General features: G+C 35.8%; 1 protein-coding gene across 1 annotated transcript in view; it reads right to left on the bottom strand.

Annotated features, from left to right (window-relative positions):
• Positions 1–14,167, bottom strand: part of LOC149787617 (cytochrome P450 3A24-like) — a 122,263-nt gene that overhangs the window by 95,754 nt on the left and 12,342 nt on the right. The window contains exons 4-6 of the mRNA XM_089973794.1: positions 13,475–13,571; positions 9,299–9,415; positions 6,571–6,659 (exon numbers count right to left, since the gene is read on the bottom strand). Coding sequence (XP_089829920.1) covers positions 6,571–6,659; positions 9,299–9,415; positions 13,475–13,571 — 303 coding nt within the window. The remainder of the gene's footprint in view (positions 1–6,570; positions 6,660–9,298; positions 9,416–13,474; positions 13,572–14,167) is intronic.

Genomic DNA, 14,167 nt, shown 5'->3' with positions numbered 1-14,167 from the left:
TGACACACTTCATGTGCACTGGATAATTAGTGGTGTGAGACCTGCAAAGTGAACACAATTCAAAACATAGGATTAGAATTAGAATGGCCAGAATCGGTGAAAAAATTGTTGGTGAGCCCCAAGGCACCAAAATGAGTGTATATTTCAACACATATATAGAAGAAGGACAATTATACGCTCGACATGCAGAAGGATGTCAAATAATTGACTTTGGACTGGCAAAGGAAATCCCAAGACAAGGGGAGATACTTGCAGCTCTAAACAACATAATTGATATTGGGAAAATAGATGCGCTGCAGAATGCGGGCTTCAATAGATTTTGCCTATATCCGAAAGAAAGTGGAAAGAAATTAATAGAAGCTGGCACCCTAGAAGTAAAGGGGATAGTGGCAACGATAGAAGATGCCCCCCCCCCCTTCACAAGACAAATAGAACAACGTGCAGTAGAAGTACACGCAATGGGACTCCCCATGGAAATAGAAACCAAGGAGATAACTAACAAAATCGCCAGAAAATTCAAGGCAAATGTTAAAGCACACAAGATGGCTACTATCTGGGGATTTGGACCCATAAAATCGGGCACTAGAATCCTAGTGATGGAAAGAGAAGAGGCAAAGAAGATACCACCATTTTTCTACGTCATGGGTTTCAGGATAAAAACGTGGTATAGAGGGAGTGAGATGGACAGGGTATGCCCCGTGTGCAAGCAAGTGGGACATGCACCCAAAAACTGCATAAATGGAAACATAAGACCGGACAACACTGGCACATATGCAAGCAAAGTGGCCACAAATAAAATAATAACACCATTACCGACAGAAATAGAACAAATGATATAAAAGGCAAGAGAGAATACGGAGGGACTACAAACAGAAAAAGAAAATGTCCAGAAACCGGAAACAGCGCAAATAGAAGAGACAAACCGCCAGTGGGACAAATTTTTAAGCCCCTATAAAACTGGACCAGCCATAATACCAACTAAGGAGGGGATAACTCTGAGCAATAAATATGGTGCTCTACAAGGAATAGAAGAGGGAGAAGAAGAAATAACAGGTGGGGAGGAAGAAGATACAAATATCTTTGGAATGACCCCCTTGGATTGCTCGATACTTTTGACACACAAAAGAATTCACAAAAGGAAGGCAAGGACGCCTACACCGCCCTCACAAGTAGAGGGAACATTTATAGACACATCACCAGAAAAAACAGTGAAAAAAAGAGGGACCAAATGGAGCGAGGAAATGAGGAGAGCGATAGCGGAGGGGACAATGAAGACGAGGAGACAGAGACCGGGGGACTCGACAAAGGACACGAACACAGAGACAAATACGGATACATGGATATACCAGAACACGACGGAAAGCATGGAAACGGAAACGGAAAACACGACAGATGGGACAGAATTTACGGAAAAGTCACAAACAATAATTGAGAATAATTCAGGGGGTACCCAGTTTCCCTCACAATACATTACTATAACTTAAAGAATTAATATAACTATTAATATTATCAATATTAAACGAACATACTTTGAATATTATTAAAAATTACAACCAGCGGCAACCTGGGAAAACAAAAATGGAGGAAAAGAACTTCCGCATTCTGTCTATTAATACAAATGGGATTAACAAGGAAAAAATTACTAAATTAAGTACAATAACAAATTATGATATCTTGTTTATACAAGAAACACACAATGGGTTCACTAAAAAATTAACCAAATTATGTGAAGAACAAATGGATGGGATTTTAATTTTAAACAACTATGTAGAAAATGATATTAGAGGAGGAGTGGCAGTAATTATAAAAAATAAAAGGGGGATACAATGGGAAAGGAAGGAGGAAGGGAATTTTTTTAAAGGCAGATTATTACATATTATGATTGGTGAATTACAACTAATAAACGTATATGCACCAGCAAATAAATATAAGAAACAAGAATTTTTGAATAATCGTAATAAATATATTGAAAAATATAACATGGAAAAACTTATAATAGGAGGGGATTTTAACTGGGTGGGAGATGTAATAGATAGAAAGAGTGGAATTCTAACAACTAATGATTTAAGATTCAAACCAGAAATAGAAACCTTCGTTAATAACCATAAATTGGTAGCTATTTATAGACATTTAAATATTTTAAAAACTGAATATACATATGAATACAAAATAAGTGAAGGCAGTAGGATAGATAAATTTTATGGAACAATTTTTAATAAAAACATGTACAAAGAAACAGGAATTGAGGATTTTAAAATATCAGATCACAAATTAATATATTTAGAAATAAAAATAAAAAATTCATCCAGATGGGGCACAGGAACATGGAAACTAAATTGTAAAATCCTGGACTCACAAGACCTAACAAAAGAAATTCAGGAAGAAATACTTAATTTTAAAGACAAGGGGAACAATGACATAATCAAGGAATGGGAAGAACTAAAAAAATACTTTAAAAATATATCGATAAGACATTCACAAATAAGGGCATACAGGAATAAAAAGGAAAAGGAAGCCATTTTATATACACTTAAAGATAAACATAAAAACAATATCACGAAAGAAACAGAAGAAACTCTAACAAAAAAACTAAACAAAATAAAGGAAGAAGAAATTAAAGGGAGAGAAATACGGGCGGGTAAATATACAAATATATATAAAAAAGCGGAGGGACTATTCAAAAGAGAGGAAATCGGGAGGGGGGAGAAAATTTTAGACAGAATTAAAATAGGGAATAAAATAACTACCGATAAAAACGAAATATTAAATCACATACATAATTATTATAGCGATCTATACAACTCACAAGCAATAGAAGGGAAAATCATTGATGACTATTTGGAAGGAGTAAAATGCCAAACGATAACGCCACATCATAAAATCTTATGTGACGATTTCGTTTCGCTAAATGAAATTAAGACAGCAATACAAAATCTATCACTAGGGAAAGCACCAGGGAGAGATGGACTCACTGCAGAATTCTATCAGAAATTCAGTAGTGAGTTGTCGCCAATTTTAGAATGGTTGTATAACAATATACTATTAAGAAATGACAAAATGACTGAAAGTATGAGGGAGGGCACGATTACATTAATTTATAAGGGAAAGGGAGAAAGGGAAGATATCAAAAACTGGAGGCCCATCTCCCTCCTTAATACAGACTATAAAATTCTTAGTAGGATACTAGCCGAGCGGGTAAAACAAGATATGGGGAAAATAATAAATAAAAATCAAACATGCGGAACCAAAGGACGAGACATACAAAATAATATTCTAAATATCAGAACTATCATTGATTATATAAATACTTCGGGTCAGAGGGGTGCTATGGTACTACTCGACCAGGAGAAAGCCTTCGACAGATTAGAACAAAACTATATACAGAAAGTTTTAAAGAAATTTGGATTTGGGAAAAACTATCGAAATTGGACTAAATCCTGTATAATGGAATTACTTCAACAGTACAGGTTAACGGAGCCAGCACAGATAAAATTGACATAAAAAGATCGGTGAGGCAAGGTTGCCCCCTGTCGATGCTATTATACGTGATAGCGATTGAAATACTAAGTATAAAAATACATGAGAACAACCAAATTAAAGGAATTCAAGTCCCGAACATAAAAGAAGAAATTAAAATGCTTCAGCACGCAGATGATTGCACTAACTTTATAAGGGATGCCAATTCATTCAATTACCTTATGAGTGAATATGATAAATTCGGTAAAGCATCAGGTTCCCAAATCAACCACGGAAAGACCGAAATTTTAAAAATAGGCAACTGGAGGGGAGATCACTTTGGGATATCCCCCAATCTAACAAAAGGTACGGTCAGTGCATTAGGAATATACTTTGACAATAATGAAGATAAAGAAAATTATAACCTTATTAAGAACAAAATAACCAAAAGTGTGAACATCTGGGCTTTAACGTCATTATGTCTCATGGAACGGGCACAAGTAGCAAAGACATATATGTATTCAAATATCAACTATATAACTAAATCAATTGACTTTAAAAATGATAGGCTAAAAATAATAGATAAACAAATTATTGACTATACCTGGGATTTTAAAACTCACTATATTAAAAAAGAAATACTTTACAAAGCAAGGGAAAAGGGGGATTTAGCACTTACTAGTCCAACTATATTAAAACAGTCAAATATAATAAATAGGTTTAAAGATTTAAAACCCATGCCAGATATGGCATGGGAAGGACTTTACATATATTGGTTTGGTTTTTTAATGAGGCATAGGAAAGACATATACAATAATAATAAACTAAGCAGACTACTGGAAACACCCAAAAAGTTCAGGGAAATTAGAGAAATACTTACGAAATATAGAGACAGAACAGAACAGTGGGAATTAGAAAAAGACAAGTCATACAATTGGATTAGGGAAGATATAACCGGGAAAACTAAGAGTAAAGTAGAGTTAGAAAATATATATGTAAACTGGGATAAAGCATGGGAAACTGGGTGAAATTAGGGTCCTTAAAAATGCAAAGCCTCTGTTTCAAATACATGCATAATACATGGTTGACCGGAGAAGTCGCAGTGAGGCGGCACATGATCAGAGTATCGCCGAAATGCCCACTGTGCAAAAAATACAATTAAACTAAAATACATATTATAATACAATGTGAAACAAGACAGACTCTAAGACAGAAGATAATTGATGAAATTAAAGAGAAGACTACATACAAGACGCAGAATCTACTATATCTCGACGGTAATTTTGACAAGAAAACCTTGTACACAGTGACAAATTACATAGTAGACACCATGATGAAATGTGGACAAATTATAAAAATTGGAAGAGACTGACGGACAACCCTCTGCAAATCGCAAACCTCCCATTTAGGGGAAGTAGGGGGAGGGACAGGGCCCTTTATGGAGCAAGTACTATCAATGAACCACAGGGCTATATCACAAGGCGCCACGCGAAGTGAGCAGGTCTGTGGAAGAGAATGGAAAAAGCCCATAAAGGGAATTACAGTAATACAACATAACACAAAAACTGACTCTTAACATTTAGTCTAACTTCTTTTTCCTTGCCTACTATATTCTCACTCTTCTATTTCTGTACAAAATTTAGAACAAAAATAAACTTCAGAAATTTTGGAAATAAATAACTAGAAGACAACCTGCTCAAGAGGGGAGAAGTACAATAAATAAATAAAATACTGAACCCAGCTCGAGCACAGTTGTCTTAATTGAAAAATACGAGAGCGACACCATATAGCAAACATATAAACCACTAGGGTTTTAATTTCACAACAACGCAACGCTATCTCGTCCAAAATCAAAATAATATAGCCTCCGAGAGAGGTGATAGGACAACTGGGCTGAGATTTGAACACGGCTGAAGTCCCTACATAGAAACAATATATAGCAAAGACAACACATAGCACCAACATATAACACACACGGTACGTAAGAGTCCACTAGCAAGGTCACCAAAAAAAAAACAAAAAAATCTTAGAGCAGGAAATTCTAAGTATAGAGAGCTTCAAATAAGGAAGCTTTGAGGGACAGACCAGTTACAGTCTGGTCTCAGATAGAGAGACGGAGGAAAGGAGAAGAAAGGAGAGAAGTCAGGAGAAGTTGAAGTCTGGGAGCGAAATTGAAGGAGGAGATAGTAGAGAGCGAAACGGAGTCAAAGGAGGTGTTAGAGGAACGGAAAGAAGGAAGGAATTAGCGGGAAGAAAGAGATGAGTAGATGCAAGGACAGGGGTAAAATCGAACTCACACTGTAAATCACGGGATGAATTAGGCTGTCACTTGGTCGAGGGAAAGACGAGTGATTGGAAGTTATCGTTTTAATTTATCGAATTTATTAAATTGTTATTGATTGAATTTTATCTTCGTGTTCTCTATAATTTAACTGTCGGCATAGCTGACTGGGGGCTCAGAGCTGTAAATGTACCTCGTCACAAATTTAACTTTCTAACCTCACGAGCCAGGGTGGAACTTTCATAATAATTTAATTAAATTATATTGGAAGAACCCCACCCCAATGCGTGCAAACGTCAAAATATCTTTCCAGTTAGTCAGTCAGTTTTAACAATACCAAGCCTGATATCTTTCTAGTTAGTCAGACAGTTTGAAAAATATCAAGCCTGATATTTTTCCAGTTAGACAGGTTGAACAATATTAAGCCTGATATCTTTCAATTTAGTCAGACAGTTTGAACAAAACTAAACATTGTGTCCTTATGATCTACTGTATTGAGAGTTTCATAATTTTAGCATGTTTACAACGTGCAATGTCTACAGTAATTATGTTTACATTCATTTATTTCAGGTTATGTGTAAACGAATGTCTGCATCCGGGAATCTGCTATCATTTGCAATTAGGGTTAAGCTAAATTAACAAATGTTTTGAAGATATATTGCTTTCAGTAACTATGAATGTTTTGCTTTTGAATTTATCGTTTGATATTTTATTGATTTGAATGATTTTTTGAAAAGAACTGAACCGTTGACTAAAATATCCCTCCCACAGAAAAAGTAACATCTGAGTAAACACGCTGTCCTGCAAGCTAAATAAGCCATCTATAAACTTACTCCCCCATCTCCACTGACTTGCCTCCTTTAGACAGGGTCCTCGCACTTTGTATCAAACTATCCAGACACTTTGAAATGAGTGGTGTCATCTGAAAAATTAAATTTTCTCTCACATGTACATATAAGCATAAGATAGGTTTGTATCTTTCATTTCTAACAAAGTCATCATCGTGTATCAGATCAGATTTTATGAAAATTTAGAATGAGTAAATGTTACCACAATGTCTTTTTTATTAAAAAGAATTGCGCATTCCTTTATATTGTTAGTAAAATATACCGAGAGCAACGTGAAATGAAGCTTTGCATCACTTTTATCTACCAAAGTCTTGAAAATACAAAAGCATTGCCTTTGTTTAAAAAATTTCATATTTAGATCAGTGAGAATGTAACTCAGCGTCAAATTTTCCTCCTCTGGCTATCAATAATAGGATTCCGAGCACAGTCGCATACAACAAGTTATGATCTTTATTTTTGTTTTTTCTACTTATTATTTTAAATTTTAAAGACAAATTCTCGCTTCAGTAAATTATACCATCATGGTTTCCATGTAGCTTTAACTGATGAGCAGGTACAGTGTGTGTTTACAAAGAATTCAAGGTACAATGATTAAGCAGATGTCATATGCAATCCACAAACTGACCAGCTAGGCTTCAGTTAGCTGTATATACGTAAATGACCCATCACTGCGTATTGCGCCAATTCCAATATGACCAGACTTTGTACGTTTTTATCCTATAACGTCAACTGTCTTGGAGTGTTTGTAAATTTCTTCAAATATTTTGGTTTCATTGCATTTAGTAATAGCTTCTGAAAATTGTTTCCAGTGCATGCGCATCTCTGCTTCTGCTTCGTTGTGCATTGTTATCGTAATATTTCTGAACATTTGTGAGTGTAGATGATATTCTTATAGTAATATTAAAACATCTCTCTAATTGATTTATTCTTGGTGATCTCCATTACTCAGTCTACTACATTTACTTGAACCGCTCCAGTGGCCTAGTGGTTTAAGCGTCCGCCTCGGATACGGGAGGTCGTGGGTTCGATCCCTGGCCGAGTCATACCAAAGACTTACAAAAATGGTACTAACAGTTTCCTCGCTTGGCGCTCAGCATTACGAGGTTAGTGTTAGGACATGTCGGCCTGGTGTCAGGATAATGTGGCTGGGTGGGACATCACGTTACATGTCTGTGACATGATGCCCCAGTGCTAGACATCACTATAAACTGTCACACTGCAGACATCGTAGCGATATGACTGGGGGGAAAAAAATGAAAGCTACGTTAATAATACGTCATCATCTTAGCAGCATTCATCTATGCTCAAAGTTGGCGCCTTTATTTTTGACTTGCACAATATCAAATAATGATTTTTCTCAAAGCGATGTTCCGGTTAGCTGCAATCTGAACATTTCTCGACAATGTCCGGCAAGGCAAGAAATAACCCCCGATGTTGTTGAAGGAGCACATAAACTTGATGTGCTTTGATCATTCGCCTCTGTGAGAGTGCACCAAATTTTTCGACTGAAACTGCCGACAATATTGATTGTGACTTTGTCTCCTTCCGCACCCCATATGTGTCGTGTGAACAAACCTAGTTCCAACGTTAGTTCTCAATAACATATAGCTGGTAACTAATAGACGTTGTGTCCCCGACTGGGTAGTCAGTAACGTTACCGCACAACAATGGCGTCATTTACATAAAGGCCAGTTTGGAAACATCCCATAAACTGTAGTTATCGGTTAGTAGTTTCACATTTCAAGATTCTTTCGTTAGCAATTTTGACCACCGACCCATAATACAATAAGACATAATATATCAAATAAAGCACACATATGCGTATTGTGTTTATACAATATATTGTACATATTTTCTTGACGCAGCCATTGGTAGATAAATGAGAGAACTCGGAAAATAACCAAAGGATTTTGTTTTGAGAAAAAATCATACCATTTTATACAGATATATTATTGCACCAAGGTATTATCTAAATACTTTTCTCGTTGATCTTGATAATGCTTGCAACCACCACCACCACCACCACCGCCCAAAAAAAATGCACGATATTCATCATGGCGACAAATCGCAACGATATCAAAACTTACACAAGTAACGGCACTGATGCTGCAACGGTCAACAACTATCATTGCAATATCCAGTTATCGTTGCATGGGTAAATTATGTCGATGAAACTTTTTTTTCGTTGTAAGATATAATTTACTGATGTAATGACATTTGTAACATTGGTGTCGTTGCAGGAAATTGTGGGCGAGTCTAAGATTTTGCAAAACAAGGATAAAGTCTTGAGACAGTATGTAAAAAAGAACTCATTCATGTTACCTAATAAAATTAATTTTCATAGACCTACTTGCTTAATAAGTATCATAACCAACATATAGGAATAATATCGTGTCTCTTATCTGCAATATTGGCTTGACTCAATCTGAAGTGTATGTCTGTACGTCCACGAGCACTACATATTTAGCATTTAAAAGATGTTCAGAAAATAGTCTGCCTTTTTTGTAGATGATTCCACTCTTTGTTGACAAAAATATATATATTCTGAAAGAACCCCGATTCCCCATCATATCTATGCAAAATTTTACATACCATTGCAAAGATATGTATATGCCGCCGAAAGTATATACAAACAAACGTGTGGCGATGGTTAATGCTGTTGTGACATTATATTTGATCTCTGTATATGAATTTCCAATGTTGTGATACTCACATTTCTCATTTTGTTAGAGCTGAAAGTTGGGCTGAGTGTGGATCGGAGAAACTTCCAATGTTCACCTTGCGCCACCGAAATGGCTGAGTTGAAAAACTGTGTAAGCCTTATTGTTCTCTGAAATTAAGCAAAGTTAAAAAGGAAAGAATTAGTCTGATGTGCTTGATTGCCTGCAATGTCTGTTGCATTTTTTTTGATAATTTGGTTACAAAATGTATGTATGTATGTACGCACGCACCCAAGCACGCGCGTGCGTACGTACGTACGTATGTATGTATGTATGTTGTTATAGGGTTTAACGCTATTTTTCAGCGCAAGATAGGCTATACATGGCGGCTAGTATTAATGGTGGAGGAAGAACCCGGGAAAACCCCGGAAAGAACCATTGACCCACGAGAAGCTACCGGCAAACTTTCTCGCATATCCACATTGGCCGAGCCCGAGACTCGAACCTGGATGTATGTATGTATGTATGTATGTATGTATGTATGTATGTATGAATGAAAAATTATTAAGAACCTAAGGTTACACATTACTTTACTTTGCAGAAAATAATCTAATACGTAACATAATATTAAGGTCTTTGAAAGCAGGAATTGGCTTAGACTGGTCGATGAGTTGTCGAAAATACAGTAAACAGCAACTATGAAGTCTGAGAATTTAATATTCCAGGTGACTATTCAAGATCTCGTCCACAAAACGTTTAGTAAATAACCTATCGCTTTACCATTCTGGTATGAAAGAAAACAAAGATAAATTATGTGTTTTTATTTCTATTAGGTTTTATGTCCACCCCAGCAAAGATGTAAAAGATACAAAAGTGAAAAGGCGATTTTTCTGAGGCTTCATCCTGTACGACCTCTGGCTGCGACACAGGTAACATATTCAATGTCCAAAATCACTTCTTTATTGACTAGACGATAATTATACTGTGAACTAACTTTGATGTCTTGCTTGGTTATAGTTCATTAAAGCTTTAATCAACTTTGTCAACACGGATTTCATTTCTTTGAAATAGCATTAGTTGTCCCAACCGAACCCTAGCCCCCGACAGAAGAAGAAAACAAAAACCTTTGACCTTGAAGACAAGGTAATTGAGTAAGGTAATTAGATTTATTCTGAGCTTTTAAGCAGGACAGGGCTGATTGTCTCCAAAGTGTCTGCTCTGAAAGCGTGATAAATCATGTACTCAAATACGAAACTAAATACTTAATCCGACATAATACGAGGTGTATTTCAAAAATCCTGAATGCTGTGCTGTTTAACAAAGTTCTCTATTAGTGAACAGCAAGTAATCGTGCACCTTTAAACACTTTCTAAGATTATTCAATTATTAGATGCCGTTTTAAATTCTCTTTTTGGCATATTCATACATTGGAAATCGGCACTTCCAATTGCATAACGGCTTTCAAATTGTCTTCTCCTCGGCGAATCTTTGACAACGGAATTTGGTCAAAATCCCCATGGAGCTAAATCAGGATTGTATGGAAATGTTGCAAAGTCTGGATGTTGTAATCCTTCAGAAATCTGTCACAATTGCGGATTTATGCGCCAATAATCGAGTAAATGGATACTTAGGGTACTAGTTGGTGTTAGTGTTCCTCAACTTTTGACAAAACTTTGAAAGCTTAAGAACGTTCAATGACACCAACATCAGAAGAGTCAGGCACGGGTACTTGGGTTATCAGGCCGTTTGTATACAAAACTAATGCATATGAAAATTCTCTTGTCGGTCCAACTATATTGAACTACTTGTGGTCTATGCTCTTTTCATTCTGATTCATACTCATTTTTTTGCGAGTCGGGTTCAACACAATAACTCCGTGTTTCGTCACCTACGACAATCCCATCAAACTTCTCTGGCCACTGTTTTCATATTTGGCGAGTAGCTGTTTTACGATTTCGGCCTGAATCTGTCTTTGGTCAGTCGTCAACAAATATGGGATCCGTCTTTCACAGACTTGTCTGAACTTCAAATGATTCACCAATATACTGAAAACAATTGATGACTGATTGCCGGTGATTATAGAAATATCCTCAGCTGTGTATCGAGCGTCTTCATTAATTGCTGCCTTCCCAACAGCCACTACTCGCTGATCAATCGCAGAAAACAGTCTTTCATGAAGTACGTGAGTCATCTTCCACTGACATCCAATCACTAGGTGTTAAGCGTTATAATTTTTCAAAAAAATGAAACCTCCGAAGAAACCTCAGCAAAAAAAACCCCACAATCCCGCCTAACGCCTTTATTAAAGTCAATAAAAAGCAAAGTGCATGCATTCGAATAGAATTCGAATTGTGACTGCGTGATGAAAATGACTGTTCAACTCATTTCGACTTTTGCTGTCGTTTTACATGATTTGCTTTGTGACATCTCTAATAAATCCCCACAAAGGCTACCTATACAGCTATGTTGCAAGGAATATCTTGATAATGTTCAGTAAAAATATTAGTTTTTTAATGTTAAGTCGGATGGATATATTGATATGAAGTGACAAAAGTGGCGAATCTTAATGTAAACGACAGTAGACTAACAATCCAGTGCGACTGAAAAAGAAAAAAAAAACAATGCAATTTTATTCTTTTCTCACGTCCACATGCTTTGTCCTGTGCAGCCTTCAAATTCTAAGCTAGTGAATAAAATATTAATTGATTGGTGTATTTGTGTGTATCAGTAAACTTATTTATGTAAAATCAAGTCCTTTGTATAGCTGTAATTATACATGTTAGTAGAAACAAATAAAGTGTATCTGTACGTGTTCACTGTTTCATTGTTCATTGGAAATAGAAAATAGTCTGGTACAGGAAAAGTTACATTGATCACTGAAAATAGTGTGGTAGAATAGAGATTCATAAATAATATCGCCCTGAAAGAAAAATATTATCTTTGAAGTAACAACAACTGAGATCTATTTTGAGGTCATATTTTTCTTGGGTAACTCTTTAAAAAATATTACCCATTAGGCGATATATATATATATATATATATATATATATATATATATCCTTGAGTACGAATTAAAAATTCTCTAACCTATCATAAATTCTCTAACATGTTTGATAGTATTATTTGTATTAAAATATTAATTATGGCTACTATTATCAAGCATTCTTCTATAGGAATCCAGGGACAGCACTGTCCGTTCTGTCTGGTGTATATATATAATTATCTATAATTAATTCTATATACCTTGATTTTTTTTCATAGGAATCCGAAATGACTGTGTAGATACATCAGAATTAATTACTAGATCGTCATGCGAGTGTGTCTGCTACACACGAGTGCATATAACACCGACTAAGTAACATCATATTTTGGTGATGTATGCTTAGTCGCGAGTGAATATGGGCTCGTGTGTGCAGGCAACTCAATGGGTACCGTTTACCCGTGGTCCTGGGTTCGAATCTCCGTTGAGTACGCATTAAAATTTATATAACCTGTATGATAGTATATATACATACATACATTTTACAAATGGAAAGAATTTCATGGCACGATACTCCATGTAAAAAAAAAGTAGATTCTGAGAATTTTTTACAAAGTTATCCCCACTGGATTTTAGTAACTGCAGTCATATTTTGACGACAAAACCGCTTTATTGGTACAGGCCTGAATGGAAAACAGAACTGAACACGTACATTTTGGTTCAAATGGGTCAATCTGGTTTTCATAGCTTTCGAAAGATCAAACCATGTTACAGGACGGCAGATTCACGATGGGCAAGGGACCAATGTCAGCAGACACCGCATGCTGGACTCGAAGCTTTACCATATACTCACATGGCTTCACGCACCAGTTCACTATTAATGTGCTGTGTGGGTTAACTAAACCTCTGTGCACTATAATACAAAACTTAAAGTGTAAGTACCCAGTCATCTGTTACACTGGTATTCATCTACCATTATATGCAAAAATATATAGATATAAATACATTCGCTGTTCTGTAGATCGAATGTAATTAAAATGCAAACCGCGAAAACTGACTACTAAAATAATATATATTTTTAAATAGATGTTACACTAATCCTTTCTATACAAAAATAGTCGATACTTATTAATGTAGATTGTATATTTATTTAATGTAGACCTAAGACTTAAATGGTCCACAAGCATAGAAGCATTAGAATATATTCAACTGGATTATTGTTTGAGACATAATGAGAGCTCTAACGTACCGGTCTATCTGTAAACTCGGAAAATTGCTTGACCAGCATTTGTTTAATCATTTCTGGGTCCGTCACCATAAGCTGGGGAATATTTCCAAAGAAAGTCCTGAATAATAATAATAATAATAATAACGACTGATGATAATGTCGACGACGACGATGATGATGAACATATTGTAATAATCATATGGTGTGTACTACTGAACAGTTTTGTTAAATTTTAGTGATTATTTGTTCATTATGGGAAGTCGGTGTTGGAATGACATTTTTCAAACCCTGGTAATTAGCCGCTTTCTAGGAGAAGAAGTCAGAATGTGCAGCATTCAATAGACTTTATGACAGCATAGATTAGTTTCGTAAAATGAACCATTCCTAATTTCATAACATATTGAATTCTATGGCTACTTCTTGGTAAAAGTTTAGTAATTTGAGGTGAGAATATTTCTTTGTGTTAGGTGTTTGGGTCGTGCTTGGTATTGCTTGGAGTGAAGTACTCAAATTCGGTTCGAAACGGCTTACCAATAAGTCATACAACTGTGAAACAAGATGAAAATCATGTAAGTTTTAAATTAGAGTTTCGCGATGTATTGTCCTTGGGTCATTAGAGAAAATTGCTGTAGTGTTCGCGCGTTTAAGAACACTTGATTTGACAACAACTGTTGCCTTAATGTCCTTGGGAACAGTGGAAAACATAAACCTCAA

Source organism: Sinohyriopsis cumingii, chromosome 11 (genome assembly GCF_028554795.1).
Source record: "Sinohyriopsis cumingii isolate HCF-2022 chromosome 11, ASM2855479v2, whole genome shotgun sequence".
NCBI classification, from domain to species: Eukaryota; Metazoa; Mollusca; class Bivalvia; order Unionida; family Unionidae; genus Sinohyriopsis; species Sinohyriopsis cumingii.
Note: the sequence above shows the minus strand (reverse complement) of the source record. Positions and strands in the feature narration are given on the sequence as shown.